Raw genomic sequence first — 22,792 nt, 5'->3', positions numbered from 1 at the left:
TGGGATTGAGGAGCTAACCTCGGGGTGGGATTGAGGAGTTTACCTGAGGGTGGGATTGAGGATCTTACCTGTGGGTGGGATTGAGGAGCTGACCTCAGGGTGGGATTGAGGAGCTGACCTCGGGGTGGGATTGAGGAGTTTACCTGAGGGTGGATTGAGGAGTTTACCTTAGGGTGGGATTGAGGAGCTGACCTCGGGGTGGGATTGAGGAGTTTACCTGAGGGTGGGATTGAGGAGTTTACCTGAGGGTGGGATTGAGGAGTTTACCTGAGGGTGGGATTGAGGAGTTTACCTGAGGGTGGGATTGAGGAGTTTACCTGAGGGTGGGATTGAGGAGTTTACCTGAGGGTGGGATTGAGGAGTTTACCTGAGGGTGGGATTGAGGCGTTTACCTGAGGGTGGGATTGAGGAGTTTACCTGAGGGTGGGATTGAGGAGTTTACCTGAGGGTGGGATTGAGGAGTTTACCTGAGGGTGGGATTGAGGAGTTTACCTTGGGGTGGGATTGGGGAGTTTACCTTGGGGTGGGATTGGGGAGTTTACCTTGGGGTGGGATTGGGGAGTTTACCTTAGGTTCGGATTGAGGAGCAGAGCTCGGAGTGGGATTGAGGAGTTTACCTGAGGGTGGGATTGAGGAGTGTTCCTGAGGGTGGGATTGAGGAGTTTACCTGAGGGAGGGATTGAGGAGTTTACCTGAGGGTGGGATTGAGGAGTTTACCTGAGGGTGGGATTGAGGAGTTTACCTGAGGGTGGGATTGAGGGGTTTACCTCGGGGTGGGATTGGGGAGTTTACCTGAGGGTGGGATTGAGGGGTTTACCTCGGGGTGGGATTGAGGAGTTTACGTCGGGGTGGGATTGAGGAATTTACCTGAGGGAGGGATTGAGGAGTTTACCTCGGGGTGGGATTGAGGAGCTGACCTCGGGGTGGGATTGAGGAGTTTACCTCGGGGTGGGATTGAGGAGTTTACCTGAGGGTTGGATTGAGGAGTTGACCTTTGGGTGGGATTGGGGAGTTTACCTGAAGGTGACATTGAGGAGTTTGCCTGAGGGTAGGATTGAGGAGTTACCTGAGGATGGGATTGAGGAGTTTACCTCCGGGTGGGATTGGGGAGTTTACCTCGGGGTGGGATTGGGGAGTTTACCTGAGGGTGGGATTGAGGAATTTACCTGAGGGTGGGATTGAGGAATTTACCTGAGGGAGGGATTGAGGAGCTGACCTCGGGGTGGGATTGAGGAGTTTACATGAGGGTGGGTTTGAGAAGTCTACCTGAGGGTGGGATTGAGGAGTTTACCTGAGCATGGGATTGAGGAGTTTACCTGAGGGTGGGATTGAGGAGTTTACCTGAGGGTGGGATTGAGGAGTTTACGTCAGGGTGTGATTGAGGAGTTTACCTGAGGGTGGGATTGAGGAGTTTTCGTCAGGGTGGGATTGAGGAGTATACCTGAGGGTGGCATTGAGGAGCTTACCTCGGGGTGGGATTGAGGAGTTTACCTGAGGGTGGGATTTAGGAGTTTACCTCTGGGTTGGATTGAGGAGTTTACCTGAGGGAGGGATTGAGGAGTTTACCTGAGGGTGGGTTCGAGAAGTTTACCTCATGGTGGGATTGAGGAGTTTACCTGAGGGTGGGATTGAGGAGTTTACCTGAGGGTGGGATTGAGGAGTTTACGTCGGGGTGGGATTGAGGAGTTTACCTGAGGGTGGCATTGAGGAGGTTACCTCGGGGTAGGATTGAGGAGCTGACCTCGGGGTGGGATTGAGGAGTTTACCTGAGGGTGGGATTGAGGAGTTTACGTCGGGGTGGGATTGGGGAGTTTACCTGAGGGTGGGATTGAGGATCTGACCTCGGGGTGGGATTGAGGAGCTGACCTCGGGGTGGGATTGAGGAGTTTACCTGAGGGTGGGGTTGAGGAGTTATACGCCGTGGTGGGATTGGGGAGTTTACCTGAGGGTGGGATTGGGAAATTGACCTGAGGGTCGGATTGAGGAGCTGACCTCAGGGTGGGATTGGGGAGTTTACCTGGGGGAGGGATTGTGGAATTTACCTGAGAGTGGGATTGAGGAATTTACCTGAGGGAGGGATTGAGGAGTTTACCTTTGGGAGGGATTGAGGAGTTTACCTGAGGGAGGGATTGAGGAGTTTACCTCGGGGTGGGATTGAGGAGTTTACCTGAGGGTGGGATTGAGGAGTTTACCTGAGGGTGGGATTGAGGAGTTTACCTTGGGGTGGGATTGGGGAGTTTACCTCGGGGTGTGATTGAGGAGCTGACCTTGGCGTGGGATTGAGGAGTTTACCTGAGGGTGGGATTGAGGAATTTACCTGAGGGACGGATTGAGGAGCTGACCTCGGGGTGGGATTGAGGAGTTTACCTCGGGGTGGGATTGAGAAACTGACCTCGGGGTGGGTTTGAGGAGTTTACCTCGGGGTGGGATTGTGGAGTTTACCTGAGGGTGGGATTGAGGAGTTTACCTCGGGGTGGGATTGAGGAGTTTATCTGAGCGTGGGATTGAGGAGCCGACCTCGGGGTGGTAATGAGGAGTTTGCGTCGGGGTGGTATTGAGGAGTTTACCTCTGGGTGGGATTGAGGAGTTTACCTGAGGGTGGGATTGAGGAGTTTACCTGAGGGTGGGTTTGAGGAGTTTACCTGAGGGTGGGATTGAGGAGCTGACCTCAGGTTGGGATTGAGGAGTTTACCTGAGGGTGGGATTGAGGAGTTAACCTGGGGGTGGGATTGAGGAGTTTACCTGAGGGTGGGATTGAGGAGTTTACCTGAGGGTGGGATTGAGGAGTTTACCTGAGGGTGGGATTGAGGAGTTTACCTGAGGGTGGGATTGAGGAGTTTACCTGAGGGTGGGATTGAGGAGCTGACCTCAGGGTGGGATTGAGGAGTTTACCTGGGGGTGGGATTGAGGAGTTTACCTCGGGTGGGATTGAGGAGTTTATCTCCGGGTGGGATTGGGGAGTTTACCTGAGGGTGGGATTGGGGAGATAACCTCGGGGTGGGATTGAGGAGTTTACCTGAGGGTGGGATTGAGGAGTTTACCTCGGGGTGGGATTGAGGAGTTTACCTGAGGGTGGGATTGAGGAGCTGACCTCAGTGTGGGATTGAAGAGTTTACCTCGGGGTGGGATTGAGGAGTTTACCTCGGGGTGGGATTGAGGAGTTTACCTGAGGGTGGGATTGAGGAGTTTACCTGAGGGTGGGATTCAGGAGTTTACCTGAGGGTGGGATTGAGGAGTTTACCTGAGGGTGGGATTGAGGAGCTGACCTCAGGGTGGGATTGAGGAGTTTACCTGGGGGTGGGATTGAGGAGTTTACCTCGGGTGGGATTGAAGAGTTTATCTCCGGGTGGGATTGGGGAGTTTACCTGAGGGTGGGATTGGGGAGATAACCTCGGGGTGGGATTGAGGAGTTTACCTGAGGGTGGGATTGAGGAGTTTACCTCGGGGTGGGATTGAGGAGTTTACCTCAGGGTGGGATTGAGGAGCTGACCTCGGGGTGGGATTGAGGAGTTTACCTGAGGGTGGGATTGAGGAATTTACCTGAGGGTGGGATTGAGGAGTTTACCTGAGGGTGGGATTGAGGAGTTTACCTGAGGGTGGGATTGAGGAGTTTACCTGAGGGTGGGATTGAGGAGTTTACCTGAGGGTGGGATTGAGGAGTTTACCTGAGGGTGGGATTGGGGAGTTTACCTTGGGGTGGGATTGGGCAGTTTACCTTGGGGTGGTATTGGGGAGTTTACCTTGGGGTGGGATTGGGGAGTTTACCTTAGGTTCGGATTGAGGAGCAGAGCTCGGAGTGGGATTGAGGAGTTTACCTGAGGGTGGGATTGAGGAGTTTACCTGAGGGTGGGATTGAGGAGTTTACCTGAGGGAGGGATTGAGGAGTTTACCTGAGGGTGGGATTGAGGAGTTTACCTGAGGGTGGGATTGAGGAGTTTACCTGAGGGTGGGATTGTGGAGTTTACCTGAGGGTGGGATTGTGGAGTTTACCTGAGGGAGGGATTGAGGAGTTTACCTCGGGATGGGATTGAGGAGTTTACCTCGGGGTGGGATTGAGGAGTTTACCTCGGGGTGGGATTGAGGAGTTTACCTCGGGGTGGGATTGAGGAGTTTACCTCGGGGTGGGATTGAGGAGTTTACCTCGGGGTGGGATTGAGGAGTTTACCTCGGGGTGGGATTGAGGATTTTACCTGAGGGTGGGATTGAGGAGTTTACCTGAGGATGGGATTGAGGAGTTTACCTCGGGGTGGGATTGAGGAGTTTACCTGGGGGTGGGATTGAGGAGTTTACCTGAGCGTGGGATTGAGGAGTTTACCTGAGGGTGGGCTTGAGGAGTTTACCTCGGGGTGGGATTGAGGAGTTTACCTGAGGGTGGGATTCCGGAGTTTACCTGAGGGTGGGATTCCGGAGTTTACCTGAGGGTGGGATTGGGGAGTTTACGTGAGGGTGGGATTGAGGAGTTTACCTCTGGGTGGGATTGAGGAGTTTACCTGAGGGTGGGATTGGGGAGTTTACGTGAGGGTGGGATTGAGGAGTTTACCTGAGGGTGGGATTGAGGAGTTTACCTGAGGGTGGGATTGGGGAGTTTACGTGAGGGTGGGATTGAGGAGTTTACCTCTGGGTGGGATTGAGGAGTTTACCTGAGGGTGGGATTGAGGAGTTTACCTGAAGGTGGGATTGAGGATTTTTCCGGAGGGTGGGATTGGGGAGTTTACCTGAGGGTTGGGATTGAGGAGCTGACCTCGGGGTGGGATTGAGCACTTTACCTGAGGGTGGGATTGAGGAGTTTACTTGAGGGTGGGATTGGGGAGTTTACCTGAGGGTGGGATTGAGGAGCTGACCTCGGGGTGGGTTTGAGGAGTTTACCTCGAGGTGGGATTGGGGAGTTTACCTGAGGGTGGGATTGGGGAGTTTACGTGAGGGTGGGATTGAGGAGTTTACCTCTGGGTGGGATTGAGGAGTTTACCTGAGGGTGGGATTGAGGAGTTTACCTGAAGGTGGGATTGAGGATTTTTCCGGAGGGTGGGATTGGGGAGTTTACCTGAGGGTGGGATTGAGGAGTTTACCTGAGGGTGGGATTGAGGAGTTTACCTCGGGTTGGGATTGAGGAGTTTACCTGAGGGTGGGATTGAGGAGTTTACCTCGGGGTGGGACTGAGGAGTTTACCTCGGGGTGGGACTGAGGAGTTTACCTCGGGGTGGGATTGAAGAGTTTACCTCGGGGTGGGATTGAGGAGTTTACCTGGGGGTGGGATTGAGGAGTTTACCACGGGGTGGGATTCAGGAGTTTACCTGAGGGTGGGATTCCGGAGTTTACCTGAGGGTGGGATTGTGGAGTTTACCTGAGGGTGGGATTGTGGAGTTTACCTGAGGGTGGGATTGTGGAGTTTACCTGAGGGTGGGATTGTGGATTTTACCTGAGGGTGGGATTGAGGAGTTTACCTGAGGGTGGGATTGAGGAGTTTACCTGATGGTGGGATTGAGGAGTTTAACTGAGGGTGGGATTGAGGAGTTTACCTGAGGGTGGGATTGAGGAGTTTACCTGAGGGTGGGATTGAGGAGTTTACCTGAGGGTGGGATTGAGGAGTTTACCTGAGGGTGGGATTGAGGAGTTTACCTGAGGGTGGGATTGAGGAGTTTACCTGAGGGTGGGATTGAGGAGTTTACCTGAGGGTGGGATAGAGGAGCTGACCTCAGGGTGGGATTGAGGAGTTTACCTGGGGGTGGGATTGAGGAGTTTACCTCGGGTGGGATTGAGGAGTTTATCTCCGGGTGGGATTGGGGAGTTTACCTGAGGGTGGGATTGGGGAGATAACCTCGGGGTGGGATTCAGGAGTTTACCTGAGGGTGGGATTGAGGAGTTTACCTCGGGGTGGGATTGAGGAGTTTACCTGAGGGTGGGATTGAGGAGCTGACCTCAGGGTGGGATTGAGGAGTTTACCTCGGGGTGGGATTGAAGAGTTTACCTCGGGGTGGGATTGAGGAGTTTACCTGAGGGTGGGATTGAGGAGTTTACCTGAGGGTGGGATTGAGGAGTTTACCTGAGGGTGGGATTGAGGAGTTTACCTGAGGGTGGGATTGAGGAGTTTACCTGAGGGTGGGATTGAGGAGTTTACCTGAGGGTGGGATTGAGGAGCTGACCTCAGGGTGGGATTGAGGAGTTTACCTGGGGGTGGGATTGAGGAGTTTACCTCGGGTGGGATTGAAGAGTTTATCTCCGGGTGGGATTGGGGAGTTTACCTGAGGGTGGGATTGGGGAGATAACCTCGGGGTGGGATTGAGGAGTTTACCTGAGGGTGGGATTGAGGAGTTTACCTCGGGGTGGGATTGAGGAGTTTACCTGAGGGTGGGATTGAGGAGCTGACCTCTGGGTGGGATTGAGGAGTTTACCTCAGGGTGGGATTGAGGAGTTTACCTCGGGGTGGGATTGAGGAGCTAACCTCGGGGTGGGATTGAGGAGTTTACCTGAGGGTGGGATTGAGGATCTTACCTGTGGGTGGGATTGAGGAGCTGACCTCAGGGTGGGATTGAGGAGCTGACCTCGGGGTGGGATTGAGGAGTTTACCTGAGGGTGGATTGAGGAGTTTACCTGAGGGTGGGATTGAGGAGCTGACCTCGGGGTGGGATTGAGGAGTTTACCTGAGGGTGGGATTGAGGAGTTTACCTGAGGGTGGGATTGAGGAGTTTACCTGAGGGTGGGATTTAGGAGTTTACCTGAGGGTGGGATTGAGGAGTTTACCTGAGGGTGGGATTGAGGAGTTTACCTGAGGGTGGGATTGAGGAGTTTACCTGAGGGTGGGATTGAGGAGTTTACCTGAGGGTGGGATTGAGGAGTTTACCTTGGGGTGGGATTGGGGAGTTTACCTTGGGGTGGGATTGGGGAGTTTACCTTGGGGTGGGATTGGGGAGTTTACCTTAGGTTCGGATTGAGGAGCAGAGCTCGGAGTGGGATTGAGGAGTTTACCTGAGGGTGGGATTGAGGAGTTTACCTGAGGGTGGGATTGAGGAGTTTACCTGAGGGAGGGATTGAGGAGTTTACCTGAGGGTGGGATTGAGGAGTTTACCTGAGGGTGGGATTGAGGAGTTTACCTGAGGGTGGGATTGAGGGGTTTACCTCGGGGTGGGATTGGGGAGTTTACCTGAGGGTGGGATTGAGGGGTTTACCTCGGGGTGGGATTGAGGAGTTTACGTCGGGGTGGGATTGAGGAATTTACCTGAGGGAGGGATTGAGGAGTTTACCTCGGGGTGGGATTGAGGAGCTGACCTCGGGGTGGGATTGAGGAGTTTACCTCGGGGTGGGATTGAGGAGTTTACCTGAGGGTTGGATTGAGGAGTTGACCTTTGGGTGGGATTGGGGAGTTTACCTGAAGGTGACATTGAGGAGTTTGCCTGAGGGTAGGATTGAGGAGTTACCTGAGGATGGGATTGAGGAGTTTACCTCCGGGTGGGATTGGGGAGTTTACCTCGGGGTGGGATTGGGGAGTTTACCTGAGGGTGGGATTGAGGAATTTACCTGAGGGTGGGATTGAGGAATTTACCTGAGGGAGGGATTGAGGAGCTGACCTCGGGGTGGGATTGAGGAGTTTACATGAGGGTGGGTTTGAGAAGTCTACCTGAGGGTGGGATTGAGGAGTTTACCTGAGCATGGGATTGAGGAGTTTACCTGAGGGTGGGATTGAGGAGTTTACCTGAGGGTGGGATTGAGGAGTTTACGTCAGGGTGTGATTGAGGAGTTTACCTGAGGGTGGGATTGAGGAGTTTTCGTCAGGGTGGGATTGAGGAGTATACCTGAGGGTGGCATTGAGGAGCTTACCTCGGGGTGGGATTGAGGAGTTTACCTGAGGGTGGGATTTAGGATTTTACCTCTGGGTTGGATTGAGGAGTTTACCTGAGGGAGGGATTGAGGAGTTTACCTGAGGGTGGGTTCGAGAAGTTTACCTGATGGTGGGATTGAGGAGTTTACCTGAGGGTGGGATTGAGGAGTTTACCTGAGGGTGGGATTGAGGAGTTTACGTCAGGGTGGGATTGAGGAGTTTACCTGAGGGTGGCATTGAGGAGTTTACCTCGGGGTAGGATTGAGGAGCTGACCTCGGGGTGGGATTGAGGAGTTTACCTGAGGGTGGGATTGAGGAGTTTACGTCGGGGTGGGATTGGGGAGTTTACCTGAGGGTGGGATTGAGGATCTGACCTCGGGGTGGGATTGAGGAGCTGACCTCGGGGTGGGATTGAGGAGTTTACCTGAGGGTGGGGTTGAGGAGTTTTACGCCGTGGTGGGATTGGGAAATTGACCTGAGGGTCGGATTGAGGAGCTGACCTCAGGGTGGGATTGGGGAGTTTACCTGGGGGAGGGATTGTGGAATTTACCTGAGAGTGGGATTGAGGAATTTACCTGAGGGAGGGATTGAGGAGTTTACCTTTGGGAGGGATTGAGGAGTTTACCTGAGGGAGGGATTGAGGAGTTTACCTCGGGGTGGGATTGAGGAGTTTACCTGAGGGTGGGATTGAGGAGTTTACCTGAGGGTGGGATTGAGGAGTTTACCTTGGGGTGGGATTGGGGAGTTTACCTCGGGGTGTGATTGAGGAGCTGACCTTGGCGTGGGATTGAGGAGTTTACCTGAGGGTGGGATTGAGGAATTTACCTGAGGGACGGATTGAGGAGCTGACCTCGGGGTGGGATTGAGGAGTTTACCTCGGGGTGGGATTGAGAAACTGACCTCGGGGTGGGTTTGAGGAGTTTACCTCGGGGTGGGATTGTGGAGTTTACCTGAGGGTGGGATTGAGGAGTTTACCTCGGGGTGGGATTGAGGAGTTTATCTGAGCGTGGGATTGAGGAGCCGACCTCGGGGTGGTAATGAGGAGTTTGCGTCGGGGTGGTATTGAGGAGTTTACCTCTGGGTGGGATTGAGGAGTTTACCTGAGGGTGGGATTGAGGAGTTTACCTGAGGGTGGGTTTGAGGAGTTTACCTGAGGGTGGGATTGAGGAGCTGACCTCAGGTTGGGATTGAGGAGTTTACCTGAGGGTGGGATTGAGGAGTTAACCTGGGGGTGGGATTGAGGAGTTTACCTGAGGGTGGGATTGAGGAGTTTACCTGAGGGTGGGATTGAGGAGTTTACCTGAGGGTGGGATTGAGGAGTTTACCTGAGGGTGGGATTGAGGAGCTGACCTCAGGGTGGGATTGAGGAGTTTACCTGGGGGTGGGATTGAGGAGTTTACCTCGGGTGGGATTGAGGAGTTTATCTCCGGGTGGGATTGGGGAGTTTACCTGAGGGTGGGATTGGGGAGATAACCTCGGGGTGGGATTGAGGAGTTTACCTGAGGGTGGGATTGAGGAGTTTACCTCGGGGTGGGATTGAGGAGTTTACCTGAGGGTGGGATTGAGGAGCTGACCTCAGTGTGGGATTGAAGAGTTTACCTCGGGGTGGGATTGAGGAGTTTACCTCGGGGTGGGATTGAGGAGTTTACCTGAGGGTGGGATTGAGGAGTTTACCTGAGGGTGGGATTGAGGAGTTTACCTGAGGGTGGGATTCAGGAGTTTACCTGAGGGTGGGATTGAGGAGTTTACCTGAGGGTGGGATTGAGGAGCTGACCTCAGGGTGGGATTGAGGAGTTTACCTGGGGGTGGGATTGAGGAGTTTACCTCGGGTGGGATTGAAGAGTTTATCTCCGGGTGGGATTGGGGAGTTTACCTGAGGGTGGGATTGGGGAGATAACCTCGGGGTGGGATTGAGGAGTTTACCTGAGGGTGGGATTGAGGAGTTTACCTCGGGGTGGGATTGAGGAGTTTACCTCAGGGTGGGATTGAGGAGCTGACCTCGGGGTGGGATTGAGGAGTTTACCTGAGGGTGGGATTGAGGAGTTTACCTGAGGGTGTGATTGAGGAGCTGACCTCGGGGTGGGATTGAGGAGTTTACCTGAGGGTGGGATTGAGGAATTTACCTGAGGGTGGGATTGAGGAGTTTACCTGAGGGTGGGATTGAGGAGTTTACCTGAGGGTGGGATTGAGGAGTTTACCTGAGGGTGGGATTGAGGAGTTTACCTGAGGGTGGGATTGAGGAGTTTACCTGAGGGTGGGATTGAGGAGTTTACCTTGGGGTGGGATTGGGGAGTTTACCTTGGGGTGGGATTGGGCAGTTTACCTTGGGGTGGTATTGGGGAGTTTACCTTGGGGTGGGATTGGGGAGTTTACCTTAGGTTCGGATTGAGGAGCAGAGCTCGGAGTGGGATTGAGGAGTTTACCTGAGGGTGGGATTGAGGAGTTTACCTGAGGGAGGGATTGAGGAGTTTACCTGAGGGTGGGATTGAGGAGTTTACCTGAGGGTGGGATTGTGGAGTTTACCTGAGGGTGGGATTGTGGAGTTTACCTGAGGGAGGGATTGAGGAGTTTACCTCGGGATGGGATTGAGGAGTTTACCTCGGGGTGGGATTGAGGAGTTTACCTCGGGGTGGGATTGAGGAGTTTACCTCGGGGTGGGATTGAGGAGTTTACCTCGGGGTGGGATTGAGGATTTTACCTGAGGGTGGGATTGAGGAGTTTACCTGAGGATGGGATTGAGGAGTTTACCTCGGGGTGGGATTGAGGAGTTTACCTGGGGGTGGGATTGAGGAGTTTACCTGAGCGTGGGATTGAGGAGTTTACCTGAGGGTGGGCTTGAGGAGTTTACCTCGGGGTGGGATTGAGGAGTTTACCTGAGGGTGGGATTCCGGAGTTTACCTGAGGGTGGGATTGGGGAGTTTACGTGAGGGTGGGATTGAGGAGTTTACCTCTGGGTGGGATTGAGGAGTTTACCTGAGGGTGGGATTGGGGAGTTTACGTGAGGGTGGGATTGAGGAGTTTACCTGAGGGTGGGATTGAGGAGTTTACCTGAGGGTGGGATTGGGGAGTTTACGTGAGGGTGGGATTGAGGAGTTTACCTCTGGGTGGGATTGAGGAGTTTACCTGAGGGTGGGATTGAGGAGTTTACCTGAAGGTGGGATTGAGGATTTTTCCGGAGGGTGGGATTGGGGAGTTTACCTGAGGGTTGGGATTGAGGAGCTGACCTCGGGGTGGGATTGAGCACTTTACCTGAGGGTGGGATTGAGGAGTTTACTTGAGGGTGGGATTGGGGAGTTTACCTGAGGGTGGGATTGAGGAGCTGACCTCGGGGTGGGTTTGAGGAGTTTACCTCGAGGTGGGATTGGGGAGTTTACGTGAGGGTGGGATTGAGGAGTTTACCTGAGGGTGGGATTGAGGAGTTTACCTGAGGGTGGGATTGGGGAGTTTACGTGAGGGTGGGATTGAGGAGTTTACCTCTGGGTGGGATTGAGGAGTTTACCTGAGGGTGGGATTGAGGAGTTTACCTGAAGGTGGGATTGAGGATTTTTCCGGAGGGTGGGATTGGGGAGTTTACCTGAGGGTGGGATTGAGGAGTTTACCTGAGGGTGGGATTGAGGAGTTTACCTCGGGTTGGGATTGAGGAGTTTACCTGAGGGTGGGATTGAGGAGTTTACCTCGGGGTGGGACTGAGGAGTTTACCTCGGGGTGGGACTGAGGAGTTTACCTCGGGGTGGGATTGAAGAGTTTACCTCGGGGTGGGATTGAGGAGTTTACCTGGGGGTGGGATTGAGGAGTTTACCACGGGGTGGGATTCAGGAGTTTACCTGAGGGTGGGATTCCGGAGTTTACCTGAGGGTGGGATTGTGGAGTTTACCTGAGGGTGGGATTGTGGAGTTTACCTGAGGGTGGGATTGTGGAGTTTACCTGAGGGTGGGATTGTGGATTTTACCTGAGGGTGGGATTGAGGAGTTTACCTGAGGGTGGGATTGAGGAGTTTACCTGATGGTGGGATTGAGGAGTTTAACTGAGGGTGGGATTGAGGAGTTTACCTGAGGGTGGGATTGAGGAGCTGACCTCGGGGTTGGATTGAGGAGTTTACCTGAGGGTGAATGGGTGAAGCATCATTGAGGGTTTTTCGATAACCAATGCGTTTAATTTGCTGCCTTTAGGATCATGAATTAGTGTTGATGAGAATAGCTGACGATCGTGAAAATCTGAAAGCAAAATTGACTCCAGCTTGCCAGCCTGACCCCCCTCCACAGGGTCAGAAGTTAGGGGGCAAAGTTCAAACTGCAGTGGGAAACCATTGTCTACTTATGGTAAGTTTTCTACATCTGGGTTCATTTACCACATCTGTGTTCATATACTACATCTGGGTTCATTTACCACATGTAGCTCCTTTTTAAACAGATTCATCCCTTGTATCTAACAACCTAACATCTGGGCATCTCTTGGACATACAACATTCCTCAGCTGTCTGAGATCCACATTGGCTGCCATGCGCTGCCTCATGTACCCATTCAACCTCTCTCTCCAACAGCACCCACTTGCCCTCTCTCAAAGCTGTGCTTATCCCCAGTTCAATTTCAATTGCTCCAAGAGCTTACTGACACCAACGCCCACCCGGGACCCTCCACACCTTCTCATCCCCTTCTGTCCTGACCTCAATAAATTCCAGCCTTGGCAAGATGCTGAACTCTTATTCCTTTGCCGTCCCTTTGTGCTCACTTCTTTGGCCAGTACTCCTCCTTCGTCAAGTGGATCCACCTCCAGTATTCTCCCTCTACCTGACCTCCCTCTGACCCACTCTTCATCTTTTCATTGAGAACTGTTGGCATGACATCATCCTCCTTAATCTGTCTGCTCCTCTTCCTCCTTCTGAACTTGCTGCACTCTTCTCTCGGCTCCAACCCTGACTTTGTTATCAACCCCGCCGACCAGGGTTATTGTCTAGCTGACCTCTAGCTCACAGAGACTCAGCCCCAACTCTCAGGCACGATCTCCTCCCGCCCCCAGGACCATGACCCCACCACCGAACATCCAGCCATTGTTCCTAGACTGTCACTGACCTAATCTCTGGAGATCTTTCTTTCACAGCTTCCAACCTCATAGTCCCCCAACCCCACACAGCCCACTTCTACCTCCTTCCAAAAATCCACAAACACGTCTGCCCTGGTGGAAAAATGAAATGAAATGAAAATCGCTTATTGTCACAAGTCGGCTTCAATGAAGTTACTGTGAAAAGCCCCTAGTCGCCACATTCCGGCGCCTGTTCGGGGAGGCTGTTACGGGACCCAGCGTGTCTGTTTCTTCTGCCCCACTGAACTCTTTTCTTCCTATCGTGACTCCATTCTCATTCCCCTTGTCCAGTCTCCTCCCACCAACATGTGTTGTTAAGTTACAGGTTAAGAGACATTCCAATTAGTTGTTTCATTTGTGTTACGTATCCAATAATTGACACTGATATGTAAAGGGACTTCAGGTGGCCTTTGTGTCAGGTGATGTGATGTTAGCAAAGTCTGTTGAAGTAAATTAAAGGTGTTGGTGAAAAGGAGCAGAACTTTTGACTCTTTATACAACAGCAGCTAAACATCAAACATGGGTGACTGTTGTGACACCTGACATCATATCGCCAGTTTCCTGGCCCTAACCACCACCTCTTCATGATGGACACCCACTCCCTCTACACTTCCATCCCTCACTCGGATAATGTGAGGACTCGCTGCTACTTCTTTGAGCAGGGGCCTGAACAACCCCCATCCGCCCACACCCTCCTCTGCCTGGCTGAACTTGGGGAGGTGGTGGCGTAGTGGTATTGTCGCTGACTAGTAATCCAGGGACCCAGGGTAATGCTCAGGGATCTTGGGTTCAAATCCCATTATGGCAGATGGTGGAAATTGAATCCAATAAGTATCTGGAATTAGAAGTCTAATGATGACCATGAAACCATTGCCGATTGATGTAAAAATTATCTGGCTCACTAATGTCCTTCAGGGAAGGAAATCTGTTATCCTTACCCGGTCTGGCCTACATGTGACTCCAGACCCACACAGCGACGCGGTTGACTCTTAATTGCCCTCCCTCTGAAATGGCCGAGCAAGCCACTCAGTTCAAGGGCAATTAGGGATGGACGACAATGCCCACATCTCACGAACAAATGTTTTGAAAAATTCACAATTTCTCCTTTAACTCATCTTACACCCTCCAAACAAAAGGTGGCTATGAATACCCACGTGGGCCCTAGTTATGCCTATCTTTTTGTGGACTATCTGGAATATCGCTGGTTTCAATCCTACTCAGGCCCCATCCCATAATCTTCCTCCATTACACAGATGATGGCATTGGTGCCACTTCATGTTCTCGTTAAGCCCTGGCAATATTTATTGCTATTGCTTCCAATTTCCACCCCTCTCTCACCCTCACATGGACATCTCCGACACGTCCCTTCCCTTCCTTGATGTCTCTGCCTCCATTTCCGGCAATAGACTCGCCATCAATATTCATCACAAACCCGGGCATCTCTCAGCTACACCGACTAGACCTTCTCACACTCTGCTTCCTGTAAGGACTCTGTTCCATTCTCCCAGTTTTTCCGTCACGTTTATTCTACTGATGCTACCTTCCGACACGTCTTCCTGTTTCCTCAACTGAGGTTCCGCCCCTGCTCGGTGATTGACAGGGCCGTCAGCTGTGTCTGACTTGCCTCCCGCACTTCTGCCCTCACGGTCCGGTTCCTTGCCTTGTCCTCACTTGTCACCGCACCAGCCTGGCACTCGAAGGATCCTCCTTCCATTTCCACCAACCCCAGCATGATGCCATCACGAAACACAACTTCCACACGTCATCTCCTGTCGGTATTCTGGAGTGACCGTTAATTCCGTGGCATTCCTGATCCACTATATCAGTACCAACACCTATAGAACCATAGAAATGTTACAGCACAGAAGGAGGCCATTCGGTCCATCTTGCCCATGCCAGCCCGAGAATACCCGGGTGGCCTTTCCAATCCCAGCTTCCTGCTCCCGGTCCATCGCCCTGTATCTTACAGCACTTAAGGTGCAGGTCCAGGTACCGTTTAGGGTCTCTGCCTCCACCACCAACTCGGGCAGCGAATTCCAGACTCCCCACTACCCTCTGGGTAAAAACGTTCTTCCTCCTGTCCCCTCCGCACCTTCGGCCATTTATCTTGAATCTCTGTCCCCTGGTTCTAGAATTCTCCACCAAGGGAAACAAGTTTATCCTGTCCACTCTATCTCTTCCCCTCATAATTTTGTTCACTTCAATTAAGTCACCCCTCAGCCTTCTTTGCTCCAAGAAAAATCGCCCCAACCTATCCAATCTCTTCTCGTAGCTACACTTTTCCAGCTCTGGCAACATTCTTGTAAACCTCCTCTGCACTCAGAGCAATAACATCCTTCCTGTAATGTGGTGACCAGAACTGCCCACAATACTCCAGTTGTGGCCTCACCAGTGTTTATACAATTCCAATGAAGGGGAGTAATCCATTTGCTTTCTTTACAACTTTGTCTGCTTGAACTGCTGCCTTTAGGGACCTGTGTACGCCAAGATCTCTCACTTCATCTACCCCTCTTAGTATATTCCCATTTATTGTGTGCTCCCTTTAACTGTTTGACCTCCCTAAATGCTGACCTCACACTTCTCGGTGTTAAATTCCATCTGCCATTTTACTGCCCATTCCACCAATCCTTCTGTATCATTCTGGAGATTAGAGCTATCCTCTACACTGTCCACCCCTCGGCCAATCTTTGTGTCATCTGCAAATTTCCCAATTGTGCCCCCCACAGTCACATCCAAATCGTTAATATATAACACAAACAGTAAGGTCCCAACACCGAGCCCTGTGGAACACCACTTGAAACAACTTTCCAATTGCAAGGGCCGCCATCGACCATTAACCTTTGTTTCCTGTTATTGAACCAACTTTTTATCCAGTTTGCCACATTGCCCTGTATCCCATGGGCTTTCACTTTCTTGACCAATCTGCCATGTGGGACTTTAACAAATGCCTTACTAAAATCCACATACACCACATCCACTGCACTACCTTCATCAACTCTTCTTGTCGTTTCCTCAAAGAATTCAATCAAATTTGTGAGGCAAGACCTTCCTTTAACAAATCGATGCTGACTATACCTGACTGGTCCATGCCGTTCTGTGTGACAGTTAATCCTATCAGGATTGATTCTACTAATTTGCCCACCACTGACGTAAGACTAACTGGCCTATAACTGTTCGGCATTTCCTTCGATTCCGTTGTAAACAATGGAACCATATTTGCATTTCTCCAGCCCTCCGGTACATCCCGTGTCTAGTGATGATTGGAGAATCATCCTCAAAGCATCTGCTATCTCCTCCCTGACCTCCTTCAGTAGCTTCGGATCAATCCATCTGGCCCTGGCGACTTGGCGACTTATAAACTTTCAAGGGTTTCAATCCTTCGAGTACTTCCTCTCTCTTTATGATGATTCCAGCCAATATCTCCTGGACGACTGTATCTGCATTATCCATTTCCTTTGTAAACACGGAGGCAAAATATTCATTTAAAATCCTTCCCACAGACTCTGATCTACACACAAGTTTCCCTCTTCATCTCTGATAGGTCCCACATTTTCCTGAGCTAACCGTTTACCATTAATATATTGGTAAAACATCTTTGGGTTTTCTTTAACTTTATTCGCGAATCTTTTTTCATCCTGCTCTTTGATTTGCTTATTTCACTTATTTCCACTCCCCACGGCACCTTCCCATGCAGTTGGCGGAGGTGTAACATTTCCCCTTCGCTCCCCTCCTCACTGCTCAAGGCCCCAAACACGCCTTGCAGGTGAAGCAGAAATTTACTTGGACTTACAATTTAATCTACTGTTGTTGTTACTCTCAATGCATTCCCCTCGGCACTGAGGAGACCCAGCGTAGCCTGAATTAAAGCAAATTACTGCGGATGCTGGAATCTGAAACCAAAGAGAAAATGCTGGAAAATCTCAGGTCTGGCAGCATCTGTAGGGAGAGAAAAGAGCTCTGGAATATCTTGGCTCATTTCAAAAGCATGACCCCCAACCTTCCAGTCGTTTGCCATTTCAGTTCACCATCTTGCTCCCTCTGAGATCTGTTGGTGACCATTGTCTGTCTGTGTTGACCTATCTTTGCTCCCTCCAGCCTTCTTCTGATTTCGATTGCTCACTTTCCCATTTCCTCCCTCAGATCAGGCTCCCGTCGGGAGAGTGTCTCCGCGAGCGATTCCGACAGGAGGACACGTTGCAGTGTGTGAAGGACTACGTTGCCCAACAATGCCCCAAGCTTCAGGTTATTGCTCTCCTCCAAGGTTTCCCGAAGAGGCATTTCAGTGACACTGACCTGGGCAGCACATTGGAAGTACTGGGACTGAGCCCTAACGCCACGCTGTGTGTACGGGATGAGGAGCAGAGAGCCAAGCCCCAACAGAGTCTTCCGCCAGGTGCCTACACACTGACGGCCCCCAGCGTTCCCGGCACGGGAATCCCTGCCGATGGTGACAGGCTGGTGCGGCCCAGCACACCGCCCGAGCATCACTTAGGATCGAGGTCGCCTGCTCAGCGATCCTGGGGGCGAGGAGAAGCGCTGGGATACAGGCCGACAGGAGAGGTGGCAGCTCACAAGATGGAAGAACGGCGAACCACGCCTGGACGTGTGCAGCAGCCGGAGTTCAGGACTGCCGGGTTACCGGAGCTCAGGAATGCCGGGATACCGGAGCTCAGGAATGCCGGGATACCGGCACTAATGGAATATCCATCAAGGTCATCGCACTTCTGGGGTAAGAGAGTCTTGAGGCTCTGGGATCTGATGATGCCTTTCTGACAATTGCTGTTTTGGGGAGGGTATCAGTGCCTGAGCCTCAGCCCATTTCAACAGCAGAGGCAGTGTCAGCAAATTCTGCAACACGATTGATGGAAAGAAGCACAGCCAATTACCAGTGTCAAGGATGATATACGTTACAGTGTAAATCTCCCTCTACACTGTCCCCATCAAACACTCCCAGGACAGGTACAGCATGGGGTTAGATACAGAGTAAAGCTCCCTCTACACTGTCCCCATCAAACACTCCCAGGACAGGTACAGCACGGGGTTAGAGACAGAGTAAAGCTCCCTCTACACTGTCCCCATCAAACACTCCCAGGACAGGTACAGCATGGGGTTAGATACAGAGTAAAGCTCCCTCTACACTGTCCCATCAAACACTCCCAGGACAGGTACAGCACGGAGTTAGATACAGAGTAAAGCTCCCTCTACACTGTCCCCATCAAACACTCCCAGGACAGGTACAGCATGGGGTTAGATACAGAGTAAACCTCCATCGACACTGTCCCCATCAAACACTCCCAGGACAGGTACAGCACGGAGTTAGATACAGAGTAAACCTCCCTCGACACTGTCCCCATCAAACACTCCCAGGACGGGTACAGCACGGGGTTAGATACAGAGTAAAGCTCCCTCTACGCTGTCCCCATCAAACACTCCCAGGACAGGTACAGCACAGGGTTAGATACAGAGTAAACCTCCCTCGACACTGTCCCCATCAAACACTCCCAGGACAGGTACAGCACGGGGTTAGATACAGAGTAAAGCTCCCTCTACACTGTCCCCACCAGACACTCCCAGGACAGGTACACCATGGTGTTAGATACAGAGTCAAACTCCCTCTACACTGTCCCCATCAAACATAGAACACAGAACATTACAGCGCAGTACAGGCCCTTCGGCCCTCGATGTTGCGCCAATCTGTGAAAATACTCGAAAGCCCATCTACACTATTCCCTTATCATCCATATGTCTATCCAATGCCCATTTGAATGCCCTTAGTATTGGCGAGTCCACTACTGTTGCAGGCAGGGCATTCCACACCCTTACTACTCTGAGTAAAGAACCTACCTCTGACATCTGTCCTATATCTATCTCCCCTCAATTTAAAGTTATGTCCCCTCGTGCTAGACATCACCATCCGAGGAAAAAGGCTCTCACTGTCCACCCTATCCAATCCTCTGATCATCTTGTAAGCCTCAATTAAGTCACCTCTTAACCTTCTTCTCTCTAACGAAAACAGCCTCAAGTCCCTCAGCCTTTCCTCGTAAGATCTTCCCTCCATACCAGGCAACATTCTGGTAAATCTCCTCTGCACCCTTTCCAATGCTTCCACATCCTTCCTATAATGCGGCGACCAGAATTGCACACAATACTCCAAATGCGGCCGCACCAGAGTTTTGTACAGCTGCAACATGACCTCATGGCTCCGAAACTCAATCCCTCTACCAATAAAAGCTAACACACTGTACGCCTTCTTAACAACCCTCTCAACCTGGGTGGCAACTTTCAGGGATCTATGTACACGGACACCGAGATCTCTCTGCTCATCCACACTGCCAAGAATCTTACCATTAGCCCAGTACTCTGTCTTCCTGTTATTCCTTCCAAAATGAATCACCTCACACTTTTCTGCATTAAACTCCATTTGCCACTTCTCAGCCCAGCGCTGCAGCTTATCTATGTCCCTCTGTAACTTGTAACATCCTTCCGCACTGTCCACAACTCCACCGGCTGTAGTGTCATCTGCAAATTTACTCACCCATCCTTCTACGCCCTCCTCGAGGTCATTTATAAAAATGACAAACAGCAGTGGCTCCAAAACAGATCCTTGTGGTACACCACTAGTAACTGGACTCCAGTCTGAACATTTCCCATCAACCACCACCCTTTGTCTTCTTCCAGCTAGCCAATTTCTGATCCAAACTGCTAAATCACCCTGAATCCCATGCCTCCGTATTTTCTGCAGTAGCCTACCGTGGGGAACCTTATCAAACGCTTTACTGAAATCCATATACACCACATCAACTGCTTTACCCTCATCCACCTGTTTGGTCACCTTCTCAAAGAACTCAATAAGGTTTGTGAGGCACGACCTATCCTTCACAAAACCGTGCTGACTATCTCTAATCAAATTATTCCTTTCCAGATGATTAGACATCCTATCTCTTATAAACCTTTCCAAGATTTTGCCCACAACAGAAGTAAGGCTCACTGGTCTATAGTTACCGGGGTTGTCTCTACTTCCCTTCTTCAACAAGGGGACAACATTTGCTATCCTCCAGTCTTCTGGCACTATTCCTGTAGACAAAGATGACTTAAAGATCAAAGCCAAAGGCTCAGCAATCTCCTCCCTAGCTTCCCAGAGAATCCTAGGATAAATCCCATCCGGCCCAGGGGACTTATCTATTTTCACACTTTCCAGAATTGCTAACACCTCCTCCTTATGAACCTCAAGCCCTTCTAATCTAGTAGCCTGAATCTCAGTATTCTCCTCGACAATATTATCTTTTTCCTGTGTGAATACTGACGAAAAATATTCATTTAGCACCTCTCCTATCTCCTCGGACTCCACGCACAACTTCCCGCTACTGTCCTTGACTGGCCCTACTCTTACCCTAGTCATTCTTTTATTCCTGAAATATCTATAGAAAGCTTTAGGGTTATCCTTGATCCTACCTGCCAAAGACTTCTCATGTCCCCTCCTGGCTCTTCTTAGCTCTCTCTTTAGGTCCTTCCTAGCTAACTTGTAACTCTCGAGCGCCCTAACTGAACCTTCATGTCTCATCTTTACATAAGCCTCCTTCTTCCTCTTGACAAGTGTTTCGACTGCTTTAGTAAACCACGGTTCCCTTGCTCGACCACTCCCTCCCTGCCTGACAGGTACATACTTATCAAGGACACGCAGTAGCTATTCCTTGAACAAGCTCCACATTTCCATTGTGCCCATCCCCTGCAGTTTTCCTCTCCATCCGATGCATCCTAAGTCTTGCCTCATCGCATCATAATTGCCTTTCCCCCAGATATAACTCTTGCCCTGCGGTATATACCTATCCCTTTCCATCAATAAAGTAAAAGTAATCGAATTGTGGTCACTATCACCAAAGTGCTCACCTACCTCCAAATCTAACACCTGTCCTGGTTCATTACCCAGTACCAAATCCAAAATGGCCTCGCCTCTCGTTGGCCTATCTACATACTGTGTCAGGAAACCCTACTGCACACATTGGACAAAAACGGACCCATCTAAAGTACTCAAACTATAGCGTTTCCAGTCAATATTTGGAAAGTTAAAGTCCCCCATAACAACTACCCTGTTGCTTTCGCTCCTATCCAGAATCATCTTTGCAATCCTTTCCTCTACATCTCCGGAAAGTGGAGCTGAGTCCACAAAAGATCAGTCATGATCTCATTGAATGGTGGAGCAGGCTCGAGGGGCCAGATGGCCGACTCCTGCTTCTAGTTCTTATGTTCTTATCTCTGGAACTTTTCGGAGGCCTATAGAAAACCCCTAACAGGGTGACCTCTCCTTTCCTGTTTCTAACTTCAGCTCATACTACCTCAGTAGACGAGTCCTCATCAAACGTCCTTTCTGCCACCGTAATACTGTCCTTGACTAACAATGCCACCCCTCCCCCTCTTTTACCACTTTCCCTGAGCTTACTGAAATATCTAAACCCCGGCACCTGCAACAACCATTCCTGTCCCTGCTCTATCCATGTCTCCGAAATGGCCACAACATCGAAGTCCCAGGTACCAACCCATGCCGCAAGTTCACCCACCTTATTCCCGATGCTCCAGGCATTGAAGAAGACATACTTTAAACCACATTCCTGCCTGCCGGTACACTCCTGCAACTTTGAAACCTTACTCATGACCTCACTACTCTCAACCTCCTATATACTGGAGCTACAATTCCGGTTCCCAAGCCCCTGCTGAACTAGTTTAATCCCTCCCGAAGAGCATTAGCAGATTTTCCCCCCCAGGATATTGGTACACCTCTGGTCCAGGTGTAGACCATCCCGTTTGTAGAGGTCCCACCGACCCCAGAGTGAGCCCCAATTGTCCAGAAATCTGAAGCCCTCCCTCCTGCACCATCCCTGTAGCCACGTGTTCAACTCCTCTCTCTCCCTATTCCTTGTCTCGCTAGCACGTGGCACGGGTAACAACCCAGAGATAATAACTCTGTTTGTCCTAGATCTAAGTTTCCACCCTAGCTCCCTGAATTCCTGCCTTACATCCCTAACCCTTTTCCTGCCTATGTCGTTGGTATCTATGTGGACCACTACTTGGGGCTGCTCCCCCTCCCCCTTAAGGATCCCGAAAACACTCCCAGGACAGGTACAGCACGGGGGTTAGATACAGAGAAAACCTCCCTCTACACTGTCCCCCATCAAACATTTACAGGACAGGTACAGCACGGGGTTAGATACAAAGTAAACCTCCCTCTACACTGTCCCCATCAAACACTCCCAGGACAGGTACAGCACAGGGTTAGATACAGAGTAAAACTCCCTCAACTCTGTCCACATGAAACTCTCCCAGGACAGGCACAGCACGGGATTAGATACAGAGCAAAGCTCCCTCTACACTGTCCCCATCAAATACTCCCAGGACAGATACAGCACGGGGTTAAATACAGAGTAAAGCTCCCTCCACACTGTCCCCATCAAACACTCCCAGGACAGGTACAGCACGGGGTTAGATACAGAGTAAAGCTCCCTCTACACTGTCCCCATCAAACACTCCCAGGACAGGTACAGCACGGGGTTAGATACAGAGTAAAGCTCCCTCTACACTGTCCCCATCAAACACTCCCAGGACAGGTACAGCACGGGGTTAGATACAGAGTAAAGCTCCCTCTACACTGTCCCCATCAAACAGTCCCAGGACAGGTACAGCACGGGGTTAGATACAGAGTAAAGCTCCCTCTACACTGTCCCCATCAAACACTCCCAGGACAGGTACAGCACGGGGTTAGATACAGAGTAAAGCTCCCTCTACACTGTCCCCATCAAACACACCCAGGACAGGTACAGCACGGGGTTAGATACAGAGTTAAAGCTCCCTCTACACTGTCCCCATCAAACACTCCCAGGACAGGTACAACACGGAGTTAGATACAGA

General features: G+C 51.2%; 1 protein-coding gene across 1 annotated transcript in view; it reads left to right on the top strand.

Moving 5' to 3' along the window:
• LOC140385962 (uncharacterized) overlaps positions 1-22,792 on the top strand; it is a 66,726-nt gene that overhangs the window by 27,405 nt on the left and 16,529 nt on the right. The window contains exons 5-6 of the mRNA XM_072468605.1: positions 11,983-12,132; positions 17,033-17,621. Coding sequence (XP_072324706.1) covers positions 11,983-12,132; positions 17,033-17,621 — 739 coding nt within the window. The remainder of the gene's footprint in view (positions 1-11,982; positions 12,133-17,032; positions 17,622-22,792) is intronic.

Source organism: Scyliorhinus torazame, chromosome 11 (assembly GCF_047496885.1).
Source record: "Scyliorhinus torazame isolate Kashiwa2021f chromosome 11, sScyTor2.1, whole genome shotgun sequence".
In the NCBI taxonomy this organism is placed as follows: domain Eukaryota; kingdom Metazoa; phylum Chordata; class Chondrichthyes; order Carcharhiniformes; family Scyliorhinidae; genus Scyliorhinus; species Scyliorhinus torazame.
Note: the sequence above shows the minus strand (reverse complement) of the source record. Positions and strands in the feature narration are given on the sequence as shown.